The sequence below is a fragment of the Protopterus annectens genome, chromosome 3.part1 (genome assembly GCF_019279795.1).
Source record: "Protopterus annectens isolate FY-2018-M chromosome 3.part1, PAN1.0, whole genome shotgun sequence".
Lineage (NCBI taxonomy): Eukaryota > Metazoa > Chordata > Ceratodontiformes > Protopteridae > Protopterus > Protopterus annectens.
This window is the reverse complement of record NC_056732.1, coordinates 1,445,014,394-1,445,039,569: the sequence shown is the minus strand read 5'-3', so window position 1 is coordinate 1,445,039,569 and position 25,176 is coordinate 1,445,014,394. Positions and strand designations below refer to the sequence as shown.

The window sequence follows — 25,176 nt, the reverse complement described above, 5'->3', positions numbered from 1 at the left end:
GTACAGGGTTTGAGTCTCTCCTTTGAGGGAAGTTTGCTATGCTTAAAATGGCACCTAAGGGCAGTTAGAATAGTACATACCTATGAATCATCCTGGATTAATCATCTTCAGATATCAGAGTTTATTACAGAATAAAGAACTAAAATACTTTCCAGTATTTACACGCAACAACTATAATCTCAGAAATATGTGGAGTTTGTGGCTGTGTTTATATATTGCCACACCACTGGGGGCGGAGGACTCAACTATCAACCAATGATGAAAACAGTCAAAGAGCGCCCCTTGGAGTGGTGTCTGAACAGCCATCTGGAAATAGGCGAATTAGGGGAGAGACACACGTGCATGCACAAACATAAAAAAAAACTAAAACAGGCAAACAAACTGAATAAATGAAAAGTCCTGGCAGGCAGAGTATCACAAGCACACATCATTCCAGTGGTGATAAAACCACAAATATTTTAATGGTAAAATCCACAAATGAACAAGTATAAACGTGAGCGCTTTCATTAAACTTCTGATGAAGTTAACACCTGTTTAACAACAGCGCTCACGTTTATACTTGTTCATTTGTGGATTTTACCATTAAAATATTTGTGGTTTTATGATCACCGGAGTGATTTGTGCCTGTGATACTCTGCCTGCCAGCACTTTTCATGCACAAACATACATGCACACATACAGCCGCACAGCAGTCACAGAACTTTGGTCCAAAAATTAAAAATCCCAGAAGAAAGGAAACTGAAGCATTGGTGAGAATAAATTAACAGAAAAAAGTAGGTAGGTAAGGGTGGTGAGAATCACCTATGATCAGGGCTAGGTACACTGGTACTCCCAACACTTTACTCTCTTAGCCAACTGTCAATTATTGAGTAACTGGCAGCACCCCCTCTGCTGAACTTCACCTATGAACCATCTCAACGGTGCACGTACTGGTTTGATTTAAGTTAACGGGAATACCATTTTTATCACGCTGACTGGCTGACTTGTCCAGTTCTTTCCCTCCACTCAGTATAGCTCCTTTTCCTCTAAAATATGTGGAAAATTCTAATGTTCCCTCCTTAGCGAAGATTGATGCACGATTGTTCGCATTCTTCTTCTTCAAAAACTACATTGAACATGCTGAACCACCCTTTTTATTTCCCAACCATTTTTGCTTCTTAACACTGAGCAAGACAATAGCATATGATCCTCTCTGGCATTTGTTCTGTCCTTCTAAAACAACCTTTTTCCTCAAAGACCATTCTCATTTTCTTACTCCGTTGTGCATCCTAACACCAGCCCAACTTTTGGCACTGCTCCCCACCATGGCAGCTTCCTTACCTTCTACCACAGCTTTAAACTTTCATATCAAGGGGGACTACATGCTTAAAACCCACCATGAAAAATGGCTGCCATTACCTACACCAACTCCAAATCCTTGTGAATCAAGGGCTGTCCATGAAAAGTTTAAAGCCTAAGCTTTTGGATAAGCAAGCATTAAGTATTCCACCTCTTGGCCTGCCAATCCCACCACCTGATCCTTTTTGTTATCTCTGTGACCAGTACACACAGCCCTCCTTGCATGCGACTCTCACCATCCCTGCCCTATTTTTCCATTCTTTATTCCTTCTCCACAACTTTCCTTATGACTCAGATTTTTATTGTTTTGCCAAACATATCTGGCTTGTTATTGACTCTCTGAATATCAGTCACCTTCCTGGTTGGTCCTTTTACTATTGACTATTCAAATACTTCAAGGAGCTTCTATTTACCATTTTGTCTCTTTATTGAGAGCAGTGCTCTCCTAAACCCAATGGATAAACATGCTCACTAACACCAGGCCTTTTTTCCCCTTAAATTAGATTTGTCTCTATTAATAGTGCAAATTAATTTATTCCTTTAATCTCTGAAGAAGTCTTAATCAAGAATAAAACTGCTTACATTATTTTACAAACATCTATAAAAAGTCTACTTGGCAATGGAATATAGAAAAAAAATCCCAGTTTCGTGCTGTTTTTTCATGGTTGTTGATGGTCCGAATGCATGATTATGGGCATGGCCTTTATCACTCATTAAAGTACTTAGGAAGATTTCCACTCACTAAAGAACAGCAAGTACACACAGTGCACATGTGCAAACATGCCAGTTGCATAATAATGACTTTTAACAATTTCAACAGCATGAAAAAGCTCATGGTTTTGAAAAAGCTCATTATTCATGGTTTGTTCTGTACATGTATGTATGGTTGTTCATACTCGATTCACAATCATGAACCCCTCTTCTTCCCTGTCTTCAACATGGAGTGGGAGTGTCAAGTCAACTGTCATCATCTCTCTCGAGTCAATGACACTGTCCTACACTCTTCAACAGTCATGCCTGACTATTGCAGGTCTTCTCTCACACAGTCAATTCACTTCTTGCTTGTCCCAAATCTTCTTTATCAGATTCTCTTTTTTCTGCATATGTGCCTAAACCACTACAATCTGTTCTTTTTCTGAAACTGAAACTACTTTGGCTTCTGATCGGATGTCCACATTTCTTTGCTTGTCCCAGAGTGTGCATCCTACCACCTATCTCAGGCATTTTATCTCCATGGTTATAACTCTAGCAAGTCATTTTATATTTTATTTTTGCTCACCTTCCACATATTATATTGCAGTTCTACTTTTAACACCGGTATCTATAACAGCTTATGTAGCTCCTTAAATTTGACTGCAGTCAAAGTTGCAAAAAAGATGAGAATTCAGCATTTATTAAATTGATTTGTTTATTAACTTGTACGCCATTGCCAGTGTTCTACTGTGCTAGCTATTATACAAATGTTCATTACTGTAAGAATACACACACATACTTGTGCGTGCGTATATATATATATATATATATATATATATATATATATATATATATATATATATGTATATATGGGTCTACTTCTTTTGACCTAACTTTCATTTGCCTGACACTCATTTGCCTGACCCCATTTGACTGAAATTTCATTTGCCTAAGACTTCATTTGACCGACAAGTATTATTAGCAAGAAAATGGAATATGCCCTCTTCCCCACTGCAGTGCGACCCTGGAGTTAGAATATATAGCTAGGGGGGGTGTTGGGGGCACAGCCCCCCACAACGGGGGGTGTGGGGGGCGTAGCCCCCCACTTCATTTTATATCATATTGTTAACTTTTGATGTAATATTGCTTAGTAATAGAAAAGTAAGTGGGGGGCTTTGCCCCCCACACCCCCCCTAACTATATATTCTAACTCCAGGGTCACACTACAGTGGGGAAGGGGGCATATTCCATTTTCTTGCTAATAATACTTGTCGGGCAAATGAAGTGTCAGGCAAATGAAATTTCAGTCATTTGGTCTCAGGCAAATGAGTGTCAGGCAAATGAAAGGTCAAAAGAAGTAGACCCAGATATATATAGATATAGATATATATATATATATATATACATATACATATACACACACACACACACACACACACACACACACACACACACACACACACACTCGTACCGAATCTCCAGAATGCTATTGCTATTGTTATATTCTGAAAAAAGATTTCCTTTCTTTTGTACAAGCAATAACATAGAATATTATGATCACATCTACAATCAAACAGATTTTTACATGTTCAAGACATGGATGCAAAGATATTCACCTCAAGAGCAGGTTATGACTGCAGACCTAATCATAATTCGTTGCTGTACACAGAGCTTTACCTGCTCCCATATACTACAAATGTCAGATAAAAAAAAAAGAACAAGGAGCACCAATTGTTTTACAACTTTGAAAACTGTAACACACCACTACCACACAAACAGCAGCCACTACATAAATGCAATGGAAATGTAAGTGCTTAACAGCTTCCCACTGCTCCTGTCATGGCTGTTGACTGCAGTTAGAGCTGTAGTGCGAGACTAATACTTAACAGTGAAGCGTGTTAACAAGTTTAAGCATCTTTCTAATGTCAGAAAACTGCTTACTAAGTCTGCCTTTCCCCAGTTTTAGACCATAACTATGGTGCACCATGCAATGCACTACAACCATTAAAGCATATTCTTTGATTTTTTTTGGTAGTCCAAAGAATTGTTTCACTGACCTATTTGTTTCTCCAGTGGGATAAAGAGTCCTCGGGCCTATTTATTCCTCTGTGGAAGGGAAAGTCAGGTATCAGAAAGCAGGCCAATACGCTTATACTGTGGACTTGTGGGCTGTCCTATCCCTAACCCCTTCAGCAGACTTCACGTTCTATCCATCCATCCACCCTTTATCCCCCATTTCTGCACATGGGTTTGGGGTGTGTGCAATGTACATCACCGTGCAACCCAAGCACACTACTGCATAATGTACACAAGTACTCATGCAAGTATCACCAATGCAATGAGCCAAGCTGCCTCCCTTCCTCCAGAATGGGTAAGCTGGTCACTCACATTCATCCTCCCTTGCCTGATCCCTCTAACACCCCTACCACTAATCACAAGTCATCTAGGGTGCAGTCAAAGCTTTAACTCTCTGCACCATGGAGCCAAATGGTCTTCCCTTGTATTTCATGTTAGCACCACCTTCACTTACAGTAATTTTTAACATTCCTTGCAGCATGCAGCCGTGCACCCAAAATCTGACATCCACAGTTGACTCTGGTATACTATACATTTTTAAACAAGTTTGCCATTGTTGTTGCTGTCAAGCATTCTTTTACTGGGCTCCACCAGTGAGCATAAAGTGATAATTTTTTAAGCTTAATATCACGGATAGTAGTTCCTGAAGGATGTTAACGCTTTGGATCATCAGGGAAACATGAAGTACTGGACATATCATCGATGCCACAACAAATATTTTGCATAACACACATTTTTAGACACTTGGTGGGATATGGTTAACAACCAAGCAATATGGTCAGCAATCCCACCCACAACAGCCTGTTTTGCATCCCAGCAATAACGTCAACTTGTTGAAAGAAATATAAAGACAACTGACAAACTATCCACGTGACGTCTGGTCTAAAAGTCCTTATTCCTGCATAATTTTCTACTTACAAGTGTAAACTGTTGTCTTTCACATCCAGAACGTACTGATTGCACAATCAACTTGGGCAACTTTCTCCTGTTATAGTACACCTACTCCATAAAATCATATTTTTTTTCCTTGTGGTGTAGGCTCTCAGGAAGTGTTGAATCCCCTTTTCTCAAAGTAAGAACCGTCACCTAACTCAGAAACCCCAGACATCTTTAGAAAGCAGCTGTACATTCTTAACACATTTAAAGATCTGAGTTCAGAAACATTTCCTAAACTTCTACGAAACTAGAATATGAATATTGATATGAAAGCTCATTAAAACAATTCTTAAGTCAACAATACTTAAATTAGATATATAAAAAAAACAAACAAAAAAAATATCAAGAAAACGTTTCATGTTTACCAATCATCATCATCACCATCACCCTTTTCCCTATTCTTTCCACATGGGATCAGGGTGAAGTGTCAACTTTTACCATCTCTCCCGATTCAATGCCACTATCCTACCTTCAACAGTCATGCCTGACTGTTGCCAGACGTTTCTCACACAATCCATCTATCTCTTTGCTGGATACCCTTGGTTCCTTTTGCCCTCTTCCTTTCTGTCCCAGATCTTCTTGACCAGCTTGTCTTCTGCTTTCTTGCACAAGTGACCGAACAACTGTAATCTGTTCTTTCGGACTTTCTCTGCAACTGGAGCTATTTTGGCTTCTGCCCCAATATCCTCATTTCTTCATCTGCTCCACAGTGTGCATCCTACCACCCATCTCAGGCACTTCATCTCCACCACCTCTAGCTTCCTCAACTGCTCTGCCACCACTGCCCAGGTTTCTGTACCATACAGTAGTACTGGTCACATTACTGTTGTGTGCACCTTACTTCTGAGCTTCTTTGTCATTCTTCTATCACACACTATGCCAACAGTTTGTGCCAGTTGGCTGCAGTCCCTCCGATTCTAGCTTTAACCTCCTCATTCAAACTTCCTCTCATCCACCCCTCACAGATACTTGAAGCTGCTACTATTCTACTTCAATTCTCAGTTTTTTCTAGTTTCCCACATTTGCTACCAATACAACCGTCTTATCTGTACTCAAGTTTCAACCAGTATGCCTTCAGCTTTGCTTTCTATTCTCCTATCATCTTCTGAAGTTCTTGTTCACAGCCTGCATGTAATACACCACATCATCTACATACAGTTACGTTGTTAATCTATCCCCTTTGACCTGTTTGCTAATGTAGTGCATCACCAGTATGAACAGCAGTGGGTTCACAGCTGAACCCTGATGCATACCCACTCCCACTGGAAACCCTCCTGTGAGTTCAAACACTGCTCATACTTGTGGTATTGGATCCCTGTACATAGCCTGAACTAACTTTACAAATGCTTCCAGGATGTAGAACCAATGCAGGACTGCCTTAATCAACTTTCTTGGAACCTAGTCATATACTTTCTTGAAGTCTAGGAATGAACAGTTGAACTCTTCTCTCATATCTAGCTTCTTCTCAACTATCTGTCTCACTACAAACATTGGGTCAGTTGTGCTGCATCCTGACTGCTCATTTCCCATCTTACTTTCTACTACTTTGCATATCTGTTTATCAATCGCCATTTCCAGCACTTCCATGCAGTGTGGCAGGAATCTGATACATATACACTGCCCACAGTTGTGAATGTTGCCCTTTGTTCTTGTATACTGACATTAGTATGCTTGCCCTCCTGTCCTCTTCTTTCATCGCAGGCTATGTCTGGGGGCAGTACAGCTTCTGTGGGGTTTTCTTCTTTCAGAAACTACGGGATAGAAAAAAGTGTACTTTTTCTGTTTTTGCCTTGCAACCTGATAGAGTTTTTTTTTTTTTTTGTGCCATCTCCTGTGTCACTTTCCAGAAGCTGATTGTGCCTCTGATGCCTTGTTCTTTGATACTGCAACTGCTCTCTCAGCCTCTTTGTTAGTTATACAGTACTTCTTTTTTTCTGGACCATCTTTTCTACCTCCCACTTTTTTCTTGCACTCCTCCTTTCTTTTGATGACTTCCTGGACTTCTACATTCCACCACCAACTTTCCTTATGTACCTTACTTTCATACCTGGTTCAGCCTCCTATCTGTTCTATAGTCCTCATACATGCTGTTTTGAGGTGCTGCCATTCTTTTTCAAATCCACCTATTTCCTCTTCTTCCTGAGGAGCTAGAGTCCCAGGTATTGCCTTGAACTCTTGCACTCTCTCTCCAGTTAACTTCCAGGTCTTCAGCCTAGTCTCCGTTGACCTTAGGACCTTCTCTGACCATTTTCATGTTTAGCAAATGATATATAGAAATCAGTGTATACCAAGATTATATATTCCTTGTTCTGAAGGAGATATGGGCCTCCTTGAAACTGACTACATGTACAGATCGGCAGTCATGGAGATGCATACTTATCTGCTGACCTCATCAGATCCATATATAGTAAGAGTTTTAAAACATGAGCAGAAGTCGTCTAAGATGACATCTTTGCTTAATTTAGCAGAAGCGTTTTGGAATAATGTGGGAATGGAAATCAAACCAAATGTAGACAAAAATCACAGACCAACTAAAGGTGTCAAAAATTAAAGAATATAAAGAAAAGGCTCAGATAACATGGGAAGAATTTTGGAAATCCACAAACATAGTAAAAGGTATAAAAATTAACAACCTCATGTTGACCAAAATTTGATGCAGGAATGGTTAAGGAGAGGTGAAATTAAACCATAAGATGAAAGGCTGACAACGGCGGCTCAGGGCAGTATGAACATGATAGCTTACAATGTCCATTTAAATAAAGGGAGAAACAGACAAATGCAGGTTCTGTAAAAGAGAACTGGAAACAATCACACTTCTTGTTATTGGGTGCAATACACTCATGGTAGGGTGCTTGTATACTGAAAGATACAATAATGTGGTAAAACTGCTGTATTGGGGATTGGGCAAACACTACAATATGGAAGCTGAGAAGCGTTGGAAACATGAAATACAAAGAATTATAAAGAATGATAATCACGTGGGATCACCCATTACCAATACTCCAAAAATAGATGCAAGAAAGACAAAGACAGAAGTCCATGAAAAAAAGAGAAAAGTAGCATTTATCACTGAAATTGCTGCACCTACTGATTACAGTGTCTTAAGTACACAGACATAAAGACATAAAATATCAGGATTTGCAAACAAAAACAGCAGCAATGTGGAGGAACGATACCCAGACCAATAACAGGCAGAATGGGTCTAATAAAGCAATTTACAGACTTCCAAGACGGCTGCACATTGAGTAACAGCTTAATTCTAGCTCTCCCAGTGTAAAAACAGAAATTGAGCAAAAAAAAGCCAGTGGCCCTAGATTTTTGGGCAAATGTCACTATCTGGCTAGCAAGTGCACCACCAGGATGCCATGAAAAAAGATATAGAGAGAACATTAACTACAAAAATGTGACGAAAAAATACTGACTGGGAAACGTACTGCAGCTGTTCAGCAAAAAGCAATGCAAGCTTCAGTCATGACATCCAATAACCTGGAGAAAAGTATAAGGAAACTGCACACCAACCTGACTAAAATAAATGAAACACTGATGGAGTACATCAACTCAAATAATAAAAGGCTGGAAAAAATGGAAGAAGCTTTAAACAGATATTCAGATAAGGTGATAAAATTGCAAAACTCAAAGAGGTCGAAATGATGAAAAGGCTGGCTGAATATGAGAATGCACAAGAAGGGATGATTCAAAAAGTGAGCACACAGGGAAAACCTGAGATTTTCTGCTGTACCTGAGAAGTTGGAAGAAACAGACTGTATTAATTTTATGAAAGCACAAATAAGCAACTGAATTATTATTTCACAACAGGAATTGTTAATTGAAAGGGCACATCATGTGTATGCTCCAAACCTGGGTATGATAAAACAACCTAGACCCTTAAAAGTAAAGATGCAATCTTGCCAGCAGAAGGAGTTGATTCTGACAAAACTGTGGCAGAAGGACAAAGTACTAAAAGTGGGAGACAGCAGAATGTTTGTAGAGAATGACTACTCATTGTACACCAGGCAAAAGAAGAGCAAATTTATTACATTACTCAGGAAATGCTGAGAAGCAGGCTTGAGATTCAAACTGCTGTAACCACCTATCTTCAAAATATTTTTCCCTGGAGGAATAAAATAATTTTTGATTAAGTATATTAAGAAGAAATACAAAAGTTTGTCCAACAAAAAGGCAGCTGTGAAACAGAAGGAGATTCTGCTTCTTATTCTTTTTATAGTAAGGAACACAGAGAGACTGTGCCAGTAAAACCATTTTCAGTGTTTCAACGGAAAACGCTTGAGAAAGGGAAAAAAGTACAAGAGCTGACTAGAAGAATCAATGGTACGCTGGTAATGAGGTAGAGACAGGGCTTGGGAGATGGAGATGAACAAAAGAATCTGGAAATATTGGATGTTCTTGGACTTTGTGACTCTTGTAGGGGACTCTAAAGCATATGCTCTACTTCATAACATTAATTTTTGGAGAAAAAAAAATAACATGGAGACTGACAAATGTGGGATTACAAAACAATAATTATATTTGTGAAACATGACAGAACAAGAAAATGTGCAAATATCTGGACTTTTTGGACACTGTTAAATTTGTAGGGGACTCTAAAGCATATGCCCTACTTCATGTTATTAATGTTCGCAAAAATACTTGGAGGGTAAGAGGAGGGAGAAAATTAACTGCAAGTAAAACACTTTTTTTTCTTAATAATATGATTTTGATGGTGTGCAATTTTCTTTGCAGGTTATAAAGAAAAGTTTTTTCAGTTATTTTTTTCTCCCTTCTCTCTTTCTCCATGTTCAGTTTTAGGAAATGTAGGCACTGCAGTGTAAAAAAAATGTGGTTAAAAGATTGGCAAAGCCATGAGTCTGTATACAGCAGAAAATATGAAAATCAAGAAAAGGTACAAATGGAAATGTTTATGGAAAAATTAAAATAGGCCAAGGATATAGCTAGAGGAGGCTCAATTATTAACAGCGAAGTCAGGAGGAGAAGAGATAAAAATTGTTGTGATGTATAACCAATCTACAGGAAAGTCCACAGGAATAGATGGTATTCCTGTGGAAGTATGGAAGCTAGTAGGAAAAATGACCAAGACTGGAAGATTTTCTTTAACAGTATTTTTAAGAGGAGGAGAAGTACCAACATCCTGGAAGAAAGCAGTTGTAATACCTAAAGAGGGTAAAGACCCATCAGCTCCAGCTTCATACAGACCCGTTTCAATAGTAAACCATGATTATAACGTGTTTATGTCTATAATGGGTAAAAGAATGGCAAAAGTCATGCCAAAATTGATAGATATGGACCAATGCAGTTTTGTGCAGGGAAAGCAAACATGTGCCAACATTAACAGAACACTGATGATCTGGAGTGAAGCAGAATGTAAGAAAATACCATGGTGGTAGGTCCTAATGCAGAGAAAACATTTGACAGAGTAAACTGGGACTTTTTGAGAAGGGCAATAGAAATATCTGCATTTTCTGATAAAAATGATAAGGCTGATTAGAAGCATATATGAGGGATCAGAGGTGAGAATTAAAGTGGGTGCGGTCCTTTCTGATAATTTCTGCTTGAGCAGAGGAACCAGGTAGGGATGTCTTCTCTCCTCTTTTGTTATTTGCATTATAGCCAAAGAAAATAAGGGACTCAGAAATTTGAAGATACAATTGGTATGGTAGTCAAGAAAAGAAATTTGAAGATACAATTGGTATGGTAGTCAAGAAAAGAAATTTGAAGATATAATTGGTATGGTAGTCAAGAAAATCTATTTGCAGGTGATATTATTTTATACCTGACAAAACCAGAAAGGGACATTAAAGTGTTGTGGAACATTATGAGACAGTTTCAGATCTTTATGGGATACAAAATTAATGAAGCTAAAACAAAGGCAAAAGCGGTAAATTATTGGTTCAACAATATTTTTAAAACATTCACTGTCCCCTTCCAGTCCTGTCGTGCCATCGGCTGCTGGCTCCGTTCGTGGCTTGCTTTTACTACGTTTAAACTACCCCAGGCATTCTACATTGTTCTACACAGTACCCTGGCTTCCCATCCTGAAAGAACTATCTAAAAGGATCCTGCGGTGCTTTCAGAAACTACTCTGCCCCCCCCCACAAGAACCAAAACACAAAACAGTGTATGTACCATACTGTGTAAATATCTTATGCCATTTAATTGTTTTTGACCTAGCGTGCGCTAGCCAGCAACCCAACACAGACCTAGGCTCTCTTTAGCTCCCCAAGCTTCATCCCCATCCTACCCTTCGGAGTGCTGTAACAAAACCCTGTATTTACTCAGTTTGGTAACCAGGTGGCAGCATCCTCCCACTAACAACTTTTCCCGTCTCATTATTAGGCATAGAACTTTTCAGTTAACCTTCAACTGCCCTATTCTACCTCCATACCCATGTGAATTCTCTGTTTCTTTCTACCTAAATACACAGTGCCCTGTGCCTATCCCCTGTGCCTCCTTACCTTTTGAGTTTATACTCCTGCCCTCACTGATTGTTTTCTTGATTACTGTGATACACTGTCTATAGTCCAGATTTAATGTCCTGCTGTACTGTAGTACCTATCTGTTCCTGATTGATTAATTTTATGATCACTATCCTCCCCCCATAGTCTTCCCTAACTCTATAGTTCCTACAAACACACACCCTCACTTCTCATCATCCCTATGCTACCCTTTACTACACAAACTAAACTACCTAACTGAAGTCTTTCCCTCTTAGAGGCTGTTATTTCGCTGTTATGTCAATAGTACCAATAATCACTTATTATTCCTTTTACAGCTTGCTTTTACTATGTTTAAACTACCCCAGGTGTCCTACATTGTTCTACATACTACCCTGGCTTCCCATCCTGAAAGAACTATCTAAAGGGATCCTCCGGTGCTTTCAGAAACTACACTGCTTCCCCCCCAAGAACCAAAAATACAAAAGAGTGTATGTACCTTATTGTGTAAATATCTTATGCCATTTAATTGTTGTTTTTGACCCAGCATGCACTAGCTAGCAGCCCAACATGGACCCAGGCTCTCTTTAGCTCCCCAAGCTCCATCCCATCCTACCCGTCTGAGTGCTGTGCCAAAACACTGTATTTACTCAGTCTGGTCACCAGGTGGCAGCATCCACCCACTAATGACTTCTCCTGTCTCATTATTAGGCATAGACCATTTCAGTTAACCTTCAACTGCCCTATTCTACCTCCATACCCATGTGAATTCTCTGTTTCTTTCTACCTAAATACACATTGCCCTGTGCCTATCCCCTGTGCCTCCTTACCTTTGAGTTTCTACTCCTGCCCTCACTGATTTGTTTTCGTAGCCCAAGTCTTCTTCCTTCTTCTTGGCTCTACCCACTCCGTTTGCCCTGCAGGAAGTTTTCTTCCTTCTTCTTGGTTCTACCCGCTCCATTCGCCCTGCGGGCTCACTTCGCTCCCCTACCCTGCCCCCAAATTCCACCCGCCCCCACTGCATCTAAACTTATACCCTTACAGCCACACCCACTCCACCTAATCCAATAAACTAAAACCTTTCCCCATCCCTTACTTCCTAGCTCCACCCCTGCTCACTTCATAACATCTAGTCAAACTCATTAACAGCCATCCCATACTCCACTCATATCAACATTCTCCCCCACTCAAACCATAAATTACCACCATGCTTACAAAACCAGCCTCACTTGTAATCCATATACTACTACTTCTTAGTTTGTCCTATCTAACCTATCTCACCAGACCCCTTATTACTACTCACCCCCCTTTTCATACAACTAGTTCAATCCCTAGGCAACACATATCCTCTTCTACCTTCATAAGTTCTTATCTATACTTCAACTACTCCCTACTCTTCCCCTATAAACTCATTCCCACGACTCAAACCCTATTTAGCACTACACATATAAAACATGTAACCCTCAAACTAGACACTAAACAGTCTAAATACCTCTATTTCCATATTCACCAACTTATTGTCATCCTTCTCTCCGGTGATATACACCCTAACCCAGGTCCCTCTCCCACTCGCACTTCAACCCTCCCCTCTACCACCTTCACCAGGAAAAAACCCTCTCCTTCTCAGCACTGAATTCTCAAAGTATATGTGACAAAATCCCCAACTTTCATGCCTGACTTCTCCATAACCAACCTGACATATTGTCAATCTCCGAAAAATGGTTAAAACCCTCCCTAAAAGATTCTGAAATAACTCCCCTGAACTACAGTATCATTAGAAAAGACACAGCCCACAACAAAGGTGATGGAGTTGCTCTCCTTTATTCTTCCTCCCTTTTAGTTACTCCATACACCAAGCCCATCCCCCAATTTGCCAGCACCAAATTAATTCTGGTCCTACTCCAGTTAAACAGGCATAAATCCACATGCATAGCCTCGCTCTATATCCCTCCTGGTGACAATACCCCTATCCTCGAGGATATTCTCTCCTGGTTCTCCACCACCAACATAACCAATGAGACTATAATCTTAGGCGACGTGAATATTAACTGTCCTCTATTCAATCCCCCACTAACTCCCTAAACATAAACCTCTACAACTTTCATAAGCTTATCAACTCTACAAACAGACCATCAAAGGACTACTCCACTGGAAACACCCTTGACTGGATTCTGGTATCTCACTCACATCTTTAGCAGTACCCTCCCTGACTCCCTTTGTGACCAATTTCCCATTTTCACTCATCAACACTCTCCCTCCCTACAGCTGTCTCATACCACCATCTCTATACGCTCCTTAAAACACTTCAATCCCAACACCAAACACCTTCTCTGACTTACTGAAACAATTCAACTGGAGCCCTCTAAAAACTCTTCCTCTAGATGAAGCTGTCACCTACTTTAATACATTTCTAAACCCTTTAGACACCTTTGCCCCCTTGAAAACTAAAAAAGCAACACCGTCCCCTGGCTAAGTAAAGACACCTTAGCTGTCATGCTCCTCCGTGATAAAGCCTTGAAACACCACCATAAAAATAAAACCCTAGTCAGCCAAAATGAATATAAAATACTCCACAACAGAGTTAAAAAGCTCATCACTTATTTATTTGCAGTTGGTTTACCAGGATAGTCCATTGGGTCACAAAGAACCCATTTTCAATGGAGTCCTGGGGAGAAACGCTCCAAAACAAGCAGAATATTACAGTAAGATATTTTGTTACTATTATTATAGATATAGTTACAATGGCATAGTAAAAACATTGCAAGTACAACGGACTAGTGATTAACATTCATATACTACAATTTACAATATGATAACGGAGATGTCTTTACATCCAGGGTAGGAATCAAATCATAAATCCTACTATACCACACTCCAAAATAACCATAAGACTACTATACCACACTCCAAAATAACCATAAGACTAACCCTAAAAAATTCTGGGATAGTATCTACACCTTCTTTAACCCAGGCAGAAAGGAAAATCCTTGCCCTGATCATAATGCTTCCGATATCGAATTAGCCTCCCAATTTAACAGCTTCATCGACTCCATAACCAAATTAACATCATCCTTCACAAATAACCCTACTTACTCAGCTACACCTTCCACTATCTCCTCCTCAAATACTTCCACCTCCCCGCTTCCTCTCTTCTCTCTGAAACCTTCCTCTCTTCTCTCTGAAACCTATCCCAGTATCAACTATAAAAAAACTCCTTCAGAAATTAAAACCATGCTCCAATGCCCCTGACAATATCCCTTCCTTCTTCCTAAAGACAGCTGCAGAAGCCATTGCCTTCCCCACCTGTACTTTTATAAACCAGTCAATCCAAGAAGGCTATGTACCCCAACTCTGGAAAAAAGTCTTTATTACTCCCCTCCACAAAGGAGGAAACAATAATAACATCCCCAACTTTAGACCTATTGCCATCTTATCTCCCATCTCCAAACTACTTGAAAAGTGTATCCACCTGCAACTATTACCCTACCTCATCAACAATCACCTACTACCTCCCACACAACATGGATTCGGGCCTGATCACAGCACTACTGCAGCACTACTCTCCTTCCTTAAAACTGTGAACAAAGCCCATGACTCCAGCTGTATTGTATCCACCCTCCTTCTAGACCTTTCTAAGGCTTTCAATACCATCTCTCACACCATTCTCCTAACCAAACTCTCTAATCTAAATCTATCACCCCCCTTCTATCAACTGGTTTACCAGTTACCTTTCCAATAAGGAACAAGCAGTTAGATGGAAGAAAACAATTTCCTCATTCCTCAACACCCCCACTGATGTACCCCAGGGTTCCATATTAGGTCCCCTACTGTTCAATATTTTCATAAATGACTTCCACCACACTATCCATAATGCAAAAATCGTCCAATATGCAGACAATTCAACAATTATCTGTTCTGCTAACACCACTCCCACCCTCATAAAATTAACCCAAGATGCCTTCTCAACAGTTAGATAACCACCTGGCACTCAATGCATCAAAAACCAAACTCATGATATTCACCCCTTCCAAAACCACAATTATCAACAAAGATTAATTCTCCATCACCAGTCAGGATAACACTTCTCTTGAAATAGTATCTAATGCAAAATGGTTAGGAGTTCTCATTGACAATCAGCTTAAATTTGATACCCATATACAAACAAATATTAAAAAAAAAAACACACCAGAAACTACCTCGCTACCTCACTCCATCTACTAGATTCCTTCTCTCTACCACATATCTCATCCCTTCTCTCCTTTATGGTGCCGCAGTCCTAACCGACCTACAATCTTCTATTAAAACTAAACTCTCTTCCTGCTACAACAAAATCGCCAAATTCACCACTGGACACAGATTCTCCACTCATCATTGCATTGCCCTCCACAAACTAAATTGGCTAGAGCTGCCCAACTACCTTATCTACACTCAATTCATGCTCAAAAACTCATCTTCAGTCCCTCTCTCTGCCCCTCCCTTGCCTCAACCTTTACAATGCACCTACCTAGCAGACTCCTAAGAACCAATACTCAGAATGTGATGGAACATCACAAACCTGCCTGTCCAGCAGGCAAACTTTTACTCTCTTTTTCCTTAGCACGTCTCTGGAACTCTCTCCCACCTCATGTTCACCTCAACAGTGCCCCCCTCCACCTTTAAAACTCTGCTCCACTCACACCTAACATCTCTCTGGGAATGCTCATGTTCCCATCCTGCATAACATCCCCAGCAGCTACCTTGCTCCCTATCACTTCTCCCTTTCTCCTTTTATCCTAACTCAAATATCTATCTCTCCATTTTCCTCTCTGTCTCTAGTTCCCCTAACTCATCTCTCCCTTACCTCGTTTAACCTACATACCCCCCCCCCCACTGATCTTAATTCCCCTGTGGGAACATACATATTGTAAATAGCTCTTTAGCTTAACTGACTTGTAAATACCTACTTATTATTGTTATAGACTTAAAATCTATGTTTGCAATGAGAGGGGCTATATATTTGTAAACTTTTATTAATTGTTATATAATTTCTGTTTTTATCTTCTAAATTGTATCATCATATACTTTTGTTTCCATGTACTCTTCTTGTACTATAACAACCTGTTATTTTATATATTGTATCTATGGAGCTTTTCTCCTCAGGACTCCATTGAAAATGGGCTCCTTCGGCCCAACTGACCATCCTGGCAAACAAACTTCAAATAAATAAAATAAATAAATATCCATATTTATGGGGACATGATAAAATTAAGTATTTAGGAGTATGGATTAAAAAATATTCAGGTGTGGCAGCTAAGGATATATGGGAGAAGACTAAACAAAAGAATACAAAAACCGAGAAAACGGAAGCTCTGTTACATGGATATCAATAGTAAGATACAAGCAGTTAAAACGTTTTAGTCCCTTTAGTCTTATACACAGGTCAGGCATATTTTTATCAACCAGAGAAGTTGTGGATAGCAATTTATAAAGAGCTAAATGATTTTATCTGGGAGGGGAAGATGGCAAGAGTTAAGTGGGATAAGCTTAGTCTTCCAATAGAACAACTACTAATTCAAAGGTATTGTGAACGCTCAAATCTGGCTGCTAATTCTACCTGGACAATAAAGATCCACCCGAAGTAAAAGAAAAGATTTTATTAAATTAAGCACTTTCGTCCACTAAGCCTGTGGACTTCATCAGAATCTGAAGACACTGTGTGGAGAACACATTTTTATACACATCTACCCTATAAGGTGTGCCCACATAACAATGACTGACACTCCATAATTACTTATTAAAAGAGCAACGTACCAAACTACCCAGTGTCACTTAAAACCATATACAATGCATAAGTCAATACCAACTGTATAGGTAAAACAAAAAAATGTGTAACATTAAATACATCATGAAACTCTAGTTCCACAATAAAAAATCCATTTAAAATTACAACAAACTATAAAACAATTCAACCCTGCTCTTTCTTAAGTTCCTTATAGGGTAGATTTGAACAGTCACAATGCCTTTAAATTACTAGTTGTTTACTCAGTCATGCTTCCAACAGAACAAGGCAGACTGGGATTACTCAATTTGAAGGGGTATTTCAGAGTAACTCGGACCTTTAAGGAGAATACAACAATCATACAGATTATATTCAAAAAGCAGTAGAAAGTACTCTAAAAACTAAGCTAACATGAGAAGGGGAAAGGAGATCCTGCCAATACGGATCACTGCAACTAGGTATACAGACAATAGGCAAGAGAGGGCTGGAATTTTTTGGACAAAACTGGCAAAGGTACCAACATACTGGGAGCAAATAACAAGATGCCAAGAACTTATTTGGACTGCAGGCTAGAGACTGTCTTCCCTATCGAGGATTGATACAAGTATAGGCAAAGAGAAAGAAATAGGGGGTTCCTAAGTGAAAGACCAGCACTGGTATTGTTTTTAGTAGAATCTATAACAGAAGTTGTTGTGAAGAAAGGAATATTTAGTACAGCATAAAAAATATTGCATGATAACTGTAAGTATCAGTCAGAGGAGGTTAGAAAGGATTGGGAAGAGAGACTGGATACAATATTCACAAAGAAATAATGGGGGGAAATATGTGTGTCTTCCAAACATGCAACAAAGTCTAAAACATTTAGGATCTTTGGTTGGAAGTGTTTACAAAGGTATTTTTACAACTCAAGTAGACTCCAAAGAATTTTTCCTCAGGTAAACAGCATATGTTGGAGGTGTGATGAGGAAGAAAGAGTTAACTGGGAACATATTTTCTGGGAGTGCAATGAGTTGGCAGACGTTAAAGGAGTCCCTGCAGATTGCGCTGTTAGAGATACTGGGTGAGCCAATTGGCGTAACTAAGGAAATTATTTTTTTGAGCTAGGATACAGAATCGAAATTGCCTAGACGTAGTAAGGCTTTACTGATTCTAATTATGGTTGCTGCCAAAAAAGCAATCAGTATAAAATGGAAATTAAAGTCTAAACCAATGCTACTAGAAGTAGCAAAGATAGTTACAGAGATAAAACAACTGGAACTGGGATCATTAGAAAGGGTAGCAGAGGAGGGAGGAGATTTAAAAGAAGGCAGGATATAAATAAGTTATGCAATGTCTGACCAACAATGACTGGATATATTACAAGTGATATATAATGTTTGCAACTACAACTGTATCAACATGGTTTGGAATCTATCAGGTTTGCAACTGAAATTGTGTCGATATAGTCTATTTTAATTTATATAAATGTAATACTGCCTATGTCATAAAGTGATCATTTAATCAAGATGTTTCTTGTTTAAAAAATAAATAAAACAATTTACAGCTGTACTATGATATGCTACCAGTAAATGTAGCTCTGCATGAATTAGTGAAGGAGGCAATTCTATACACATTGCACATGCTATGGCTAACATGAAAGACATAAACAATGCTACTCTCATGAACTCTAACCATACCATGACTTAGGAATGTGTTCGACCCAGTTATGGTATTAGAAACCCCAAACCATCCCAGAGATCTGACACCACAGCTCAAAATAAAAGAAAAAGTAATTACTCTTAGGTTCATAGGTATGTATATACTAAGCTAATGACAAGGGCCTTTATAAGCCTAGCCATGCAATCCAACCCAGCTGTGTCTCTAGGTATCACTGGTGTTTATTAGGAGGGGGAATGTTAGTCAAGAAGATTTTAGAGGTTATGAGGGGTATGTTAGTTTGTGTATTACTGTCCGTCTCCATCACAGAGACGAGGCCCAGACTCAGGGTGAATTTCAGATTTCCCATCCATTGTTCAAGGTTACACTTAAATGAAGTCAGGGATGGACTCTGCTTCACATGGATGGGGAGCCTGTTCCACAGCATGAGGATCCTTGGAGACACGTATCCTTCTTGCTAGCATAGCTTATTTATGTCAAAGCAAAATTGATATTCTTGGAGCTAGTGTTTCTGATGCGGTTCGTTTTGCAGATGCCCAAAAGATCCATCAGAGCTGGATCAGAAAATGCCTTGTATGCCAGGCATAGACTGCCTCACAATAACCAGCAGGAGACAGCATACATAGATATGGCTCTAAAGCGATCTGTACATGACAATGTATTTACACCCTGCACTCTTCTGGTAAGGAACCTTTGTGGGCATTCCAACTGTTGCATATATCTGGCCAGGTACATGTCAAAGGGGGGATTATACTCAATGATGGGTCTGATAAGGGCAGAATAAAGTGACACTATGATTTCTTTGGACCTGGATGCCATACCCTTACTTATACGTTAGGTGGCATAGAGCGATTTCTTACTACCTTGGCCACATGGTGGTCAAAGGCCAGATTACTGTCTACATATGTTCCCAGATCCCTGACTACCTGGTAAACTCTTAGAGGTGTCTTATCTAAGGTGTAATTAGCCTCGGTGGCAGTTTTCCCAAAAGCCTCTATAATGCATTTCTTGGCACTGAGTTGTACTGAGGGACTTTGACACCAGTCATTTGTCCGTGTTAGACCCTCTTGTAAGATGCTGGTGTCGTTGGAGAGCATCTATGATAGCTCCCAATTTGCAAGTCAGCCAAAGGCCCTTGATATTAGCCTTTAACTCAGAGTACTAGATGCCAAACAGGAGCAATTCCAGCACAGAGCTCTGAGGTACCCTGCTGATGACCAGTCTCTTAGTGGAGGTGTTATCACCTATCCTGACTTCCTGGGTCCTGTCTGAGAGCCAGGCAGTAATCCAGCAAGTTATGTAAAGATTTATGCACGGTACAAGGAGTTTGACAACTACACCAGAGTTGAGTATTGTACCAAATGCCATAACCAGGTCAAGGTAGGCGGTATGCACCATTTTCTCTTCATTCATTGCCTTGGCGACTTTCTCAAAGAAGTCCACTAGGTTTAGTTGGCATGACCTTCCCTTTACAAAGCCAAACTGGGTTGGGTCCTGTGTCTGAAGGTTGCCTATGTCTTTGCTGATCACTTCTAATACACAAAGACATGAAACAAATTATCATGGACTAGTCAGCCTAATAAGTCTGTAGTTTCCAGGGTCAGTTGATGGTCTACCCTATGAAATGTGCTTTCAGTAAAATGTGCATTCAATGAATTTTATTTGATTTGTGACTAAACAAAATAAACATGCAATGAAAAAGAATACACCTGCATATATTTATATATCACACACACACACACACACATATATGTATATATGGGGGTATATACATACATATATACATACATACATACACATACATACATACAAAGACAGATGTATGTGTGTAAATATTACATATAACAAGTAATCTCAGTGGTATCCCCAAAGTCTCAACCAACCCACTAAACAAGTGCAGTGAGTCCAAAAACAAAACTGTGTAAGAAACTTGGGTGGAAGATTTTCAATTTATATACATCTAGTTAATTACTGTATATTAATAAGGCCAGATTAATGGCAGTAGAAATAGTGAACTTAAACTCGTCCTAAGTCAAAAAATAATAAAAAATATAATTTGAAATATTATACAGAATTATTAAGTATTCAAAAGTAATCAAAGCAGGGTAGACAGTCTGTTTCCAGTCGAAAATCCTTTATTAAGCACACAGACATTCTACCATCTACACACCAACAACAACAACAACAACATTCTACCATCTCATTCTGAACTCTACCTTAAAATAATCCCAGTATTAAACAAGAAGAGCAGATATCCCTGAAACATTCTGCATCATAATCCACACACTTTGTAAACAAGACAAAAGAGCAAAGAGCACATGTGCAAAAAAAAACACCTTGCAACATAATCCATGAACTATGTATTGCAAACACACTCCAACAAAGCCAGAAAAGTTGTTTGTTCTGTGACTACAGAAGACAGAACACAAATATACCTCTGCTATCAAGCTTCATTCTGAAATACTGCAGTTGGCACACATGTAATGCCATCCAAAAACAGGAGTTCCAGAACTGCACACATACTGATATACTAAAACAGAGTTCTAGAACTTCAACTGTACTCGCATACTAAAACAGGAGTTCTATAACTGTTCATATACTCACATACTAAAACAGTAGTGCCAAAACTGCACATGTACTCACATACTAAAACTGTAGTTCCAGAACTTCTCACACACATACTAAAACAAGAGTTCCAGAACTAATAATTGCATTCAAAAGACCTTCAATATCCCCATACAAATGCAGGATATAACTGGCAAATTATCTAAAGTGCAGCTTCACACAATATATGCAATACATTTAGCAGCTTTGAAGTCTTCCTTTTATGCTGATGGCAAGCACAATACAGCTAAAAATGGACCATTTGACTTTTAAATTTAAACATTAGAATACCTGAGCCAATGGGTAGTAGGAGGCACTGGGCTGTAAACACTGCTGGTTCATGCTGGCATTTCTCACAAATGCAGTCACGTGAACTAGTGATAACGGTACTTGCGTATTATCGCAACCAGATTTTCGCGGTTGTGGTAATACACTTGTTGGCTTAAAGCGGATAGTGGGAGTTACGTTACAGTGGAATTTTATGTTTTCAGTGAGTATGACTTAGTTTGTCCTTAAATTTGGTAAGGTAAATCAACGTGGAGATGTGAATCTTGAACTGCGTACTGTAAAGTTGGATACACTGCTGTTGTGTCGCAGGAAATGAAACGCGGACACCTGGGAAATGTTTGGTTGAACTTCTGTCATCCTGCAACATGGATTACTTATAAGTGTACAATACCTTCTTCAGAGAATAAGGCAGGGAGACCTGCAAATCTTTTTTGGTACATTGTTTGATTTATTTTTACAAACTGTTGAATAGAACTGAACTTAAGGAGAACAAGTAAGGGAATATGTATGTGCACACTTTATAAAGTACTTGTACAATGGAGGCTGTTCTGTTAAATGGTAGTATGATAATCATTTTTTGGAGTAGTTTACAATAATGGTTTATTTTTTGCATTCAGATGGTGTTATCCTTGTGGATACTAGTTACTGTTGGACTGTTTAATGGATGTTTTATGGCAGTATACTTGTGGATTGTTCAGTCGCTGGTTTACTGCTTTTATGTGGGGAGGGATGTCTGCAATTGCCGTAAGCATTGCATCAAAGCAGTCTTTCTTCTGTGCAAGTGTGTTTCTCACCAAATATATTCCACTAGGTAGGAGTCCAAACGATGTCATGCAGTTCCTCTCTGTCTCTTGTTCCTCCACTTGCCAGATTCCCCACATTTTCTCTATGTGCTGTGTGTGAACTCCTGTGTCTGGATCTACGAAGTTGTAGTTATGGTTACTTTCTCATGGTTAAAACCTGCTTCTTGTAGTTGTTGGTTTTATATGACCGCAAGGAATCAGAGTAAATAGTACTGCCCTCTTTTATGTATTCTGTGATTTTGCTAAATAATTTTGCAGTTGTTCTATTGGGGACTTTAACAAGAAATGTCTCTCTTGTCTCCCTACATATCCCTCCAAATACTCACTGTTGAGGGAGAATACGGCAAGCATTACTTTTACAACGAGTAAATAAATGTCTCGTCTATTTCCACAATACACCCTGGCCCTCCGATTTGTTTCTTGTCCCGTTTCTCCATTTGTAAGACACAGACATCCCTCAAACAGTTACTCCAGTGTATGACAGTCTTGTCAGCCATCTCCAGTTCTTCCTGACCGAAACTTATTGATGTCATCTGTTTAGACCAACAAAAGATGAAATGGACAGCAGTTGAAAAATTAATTCTACTGCCATAAAAGAAATTGCCAACCCGAATTCCTATGTGTTGGTAGCATTTCTCTCTATTGCATTTCCAAAAGATTTGCTTCCCGAAGCACAATCTCATTCAATGTCCTAAACAGCATTCTTTAATTTGCTGGTATAATCCCGTACAGCTGGAAAAGTGCTACTGACCACTTTTCTGTCCTTAGCAAATCCCACAAACACATTGTGAATATTTTGCTTACTTTTTTGGGCTCAGTTCACTACCAGTAAATAACTACACAGATGATCCTTCACAAGTCAAGTTAAACTTTGACGACATTTACCTGCTTGAGAACAGGAACGTGCCTAACACATAACAGGACTTGGAAATGTAGTATGACTGATATGATTTCGGGAACGGCATACTTTCAAACAAATACTCATTTTTTCAAATATTACATAGTTATTCCTACCTATACAAAGTGTTTTTTAAAGATAATATTCCCTGTGTGAGTCTGTATATATTTCTGGTTTAAATTACACATGGGAAAGAAAGCAGTTTTATCGCAAAAATCTGGTTGCGATAATACGCAAGTATGTGATAACACTGTCAGTTAACAGACCATGTGTGGACGGTCACTCTCAAATGAAAACACTGAGCTTTACTATAGCATTATATTTTCAGAAATGGGATACTAAATTCAGTTAGCACAAGTTTTCATATCCTTAACAGCCACAGTGCCCTTAGACAAGGAATAACAATGCAAATTATGAAATCAAGAAAGCAAGCTTCAGAAACAGAAAAAAAACATGTTGAAAGAAGTGATAATAACCCTTTAGGTTACGAACCCTGGACGAGTGCCACTTCTGCTGATCTGCATACAGTGTTACTGTCCGACCAGTTGTAGGTCATTACTACCATACTTGATCTCCAACAAATTTCCCTTTCTACATCGACTACAAAACTTACAAAAACATCTGTGATTCTTTATTCGACTTTAGTCCTGAAATTTTCTGCTACAGAAAACAGTTCATCATGTAGCTTCTTTCACTGCAAACAGTCCCTCGATTCAAGAACAATCTATACTTAAACTGTGTAAAAATGTTTTTTTTTAACATGTATATACCAATACTTCATTAAAAATACACACAGCCTTTTTACCACAAAGGTGTCCACATTTATGATAGTGCTAAATAAATGATTCTTCACCCTAGTATTCATGAAGGAAAAAGATCAAGATTTATAATCAAGTGAAAGAAACAGCAATGATACCTGCATTTATATACTTTTCCAATGATTCACTGAGAGGGGGAACTGGCAGAGATGGAAGGGTGCTTTGGTACTGAAACGTTTGCTCTTCTGTGCATTCGAACGTTTGATTTTCCATATCTGCTCTTGTTACAGTCCTGCAACATAAAAGTAGTAATTTCACATGATGGAAGATATTTGTAGACCAAAACAGCAGGTCCAGTGGTTTACAGTCCTTTAAAACTAAAACCTTGAAGCAGTACTTTCAGTTAAGTACAGTAATGGTTAAAAAAAAAAATTACCAGCTCTGTTCTGGAAGGCTAGCTTTAGGAATTAAATGGGCAAAAATAAGTTAAGAAAGAAAATGTAGTTAAATACACTAGTCTCTGACTCATACAGTTGTCTAGTACCAAATCTTCCTAAGAATTCTAATTAACTACTTATTCTTTTATACATGCACAGGCCATTGTTATGGATGTGTGAAAGTGACCATTTTTATGGATACATGTGGTGAAAAGCAAGCAAATAATGGTTAACAAAACATTAAAACATACAGAACTATAAAAAGAGAAAACACCCTCTCTTTTAATCATCACAACGAGGTTAGTAACCATTAGCACTTCTGAAGGTATAAATGAGACTCAAGGATGAAGAAAGCCACTGCACAGAGTTGCACCATAATCGGTAAGAAAGGAGTTGTTAATGGATGTGAAAAAAGAAAATAAGCTCAGGATTAAAAACGAACATAAAGTAAGTCATGGCCTCATGGCTCAATAGACTAATAA

General features: G+C 39.0%; 1 protein-coding gene across 3 annotated transcripts in view; it reads right to left on the bottom strand.

Annotated features, from left to right (window-relative positions):
- Positions 1–25,176, bottom strand: part of CROT (carnitine O-octanoyltransferase) — a 1,004,553-nt gene that overhangs the window by 970,914 nt on the left and 8,463 nt on the right. For all 3 annotated transcript variants that reach the window (XM_044067515.1, XM_044067513.1, XM_044067514.1), the window contains exon 2: positions 24,416–24,549. In XM_044067515.1, the coding sequence (XP_043923450.1) occupies positions 24,416–24,530 (115 nt within the window). In that variant the 5' untranslated portion in view covers positions 24,531–24,549. The remainder of the gene's footprint in view (positions 1–24,415; positions 24,550–25,176) is intronic.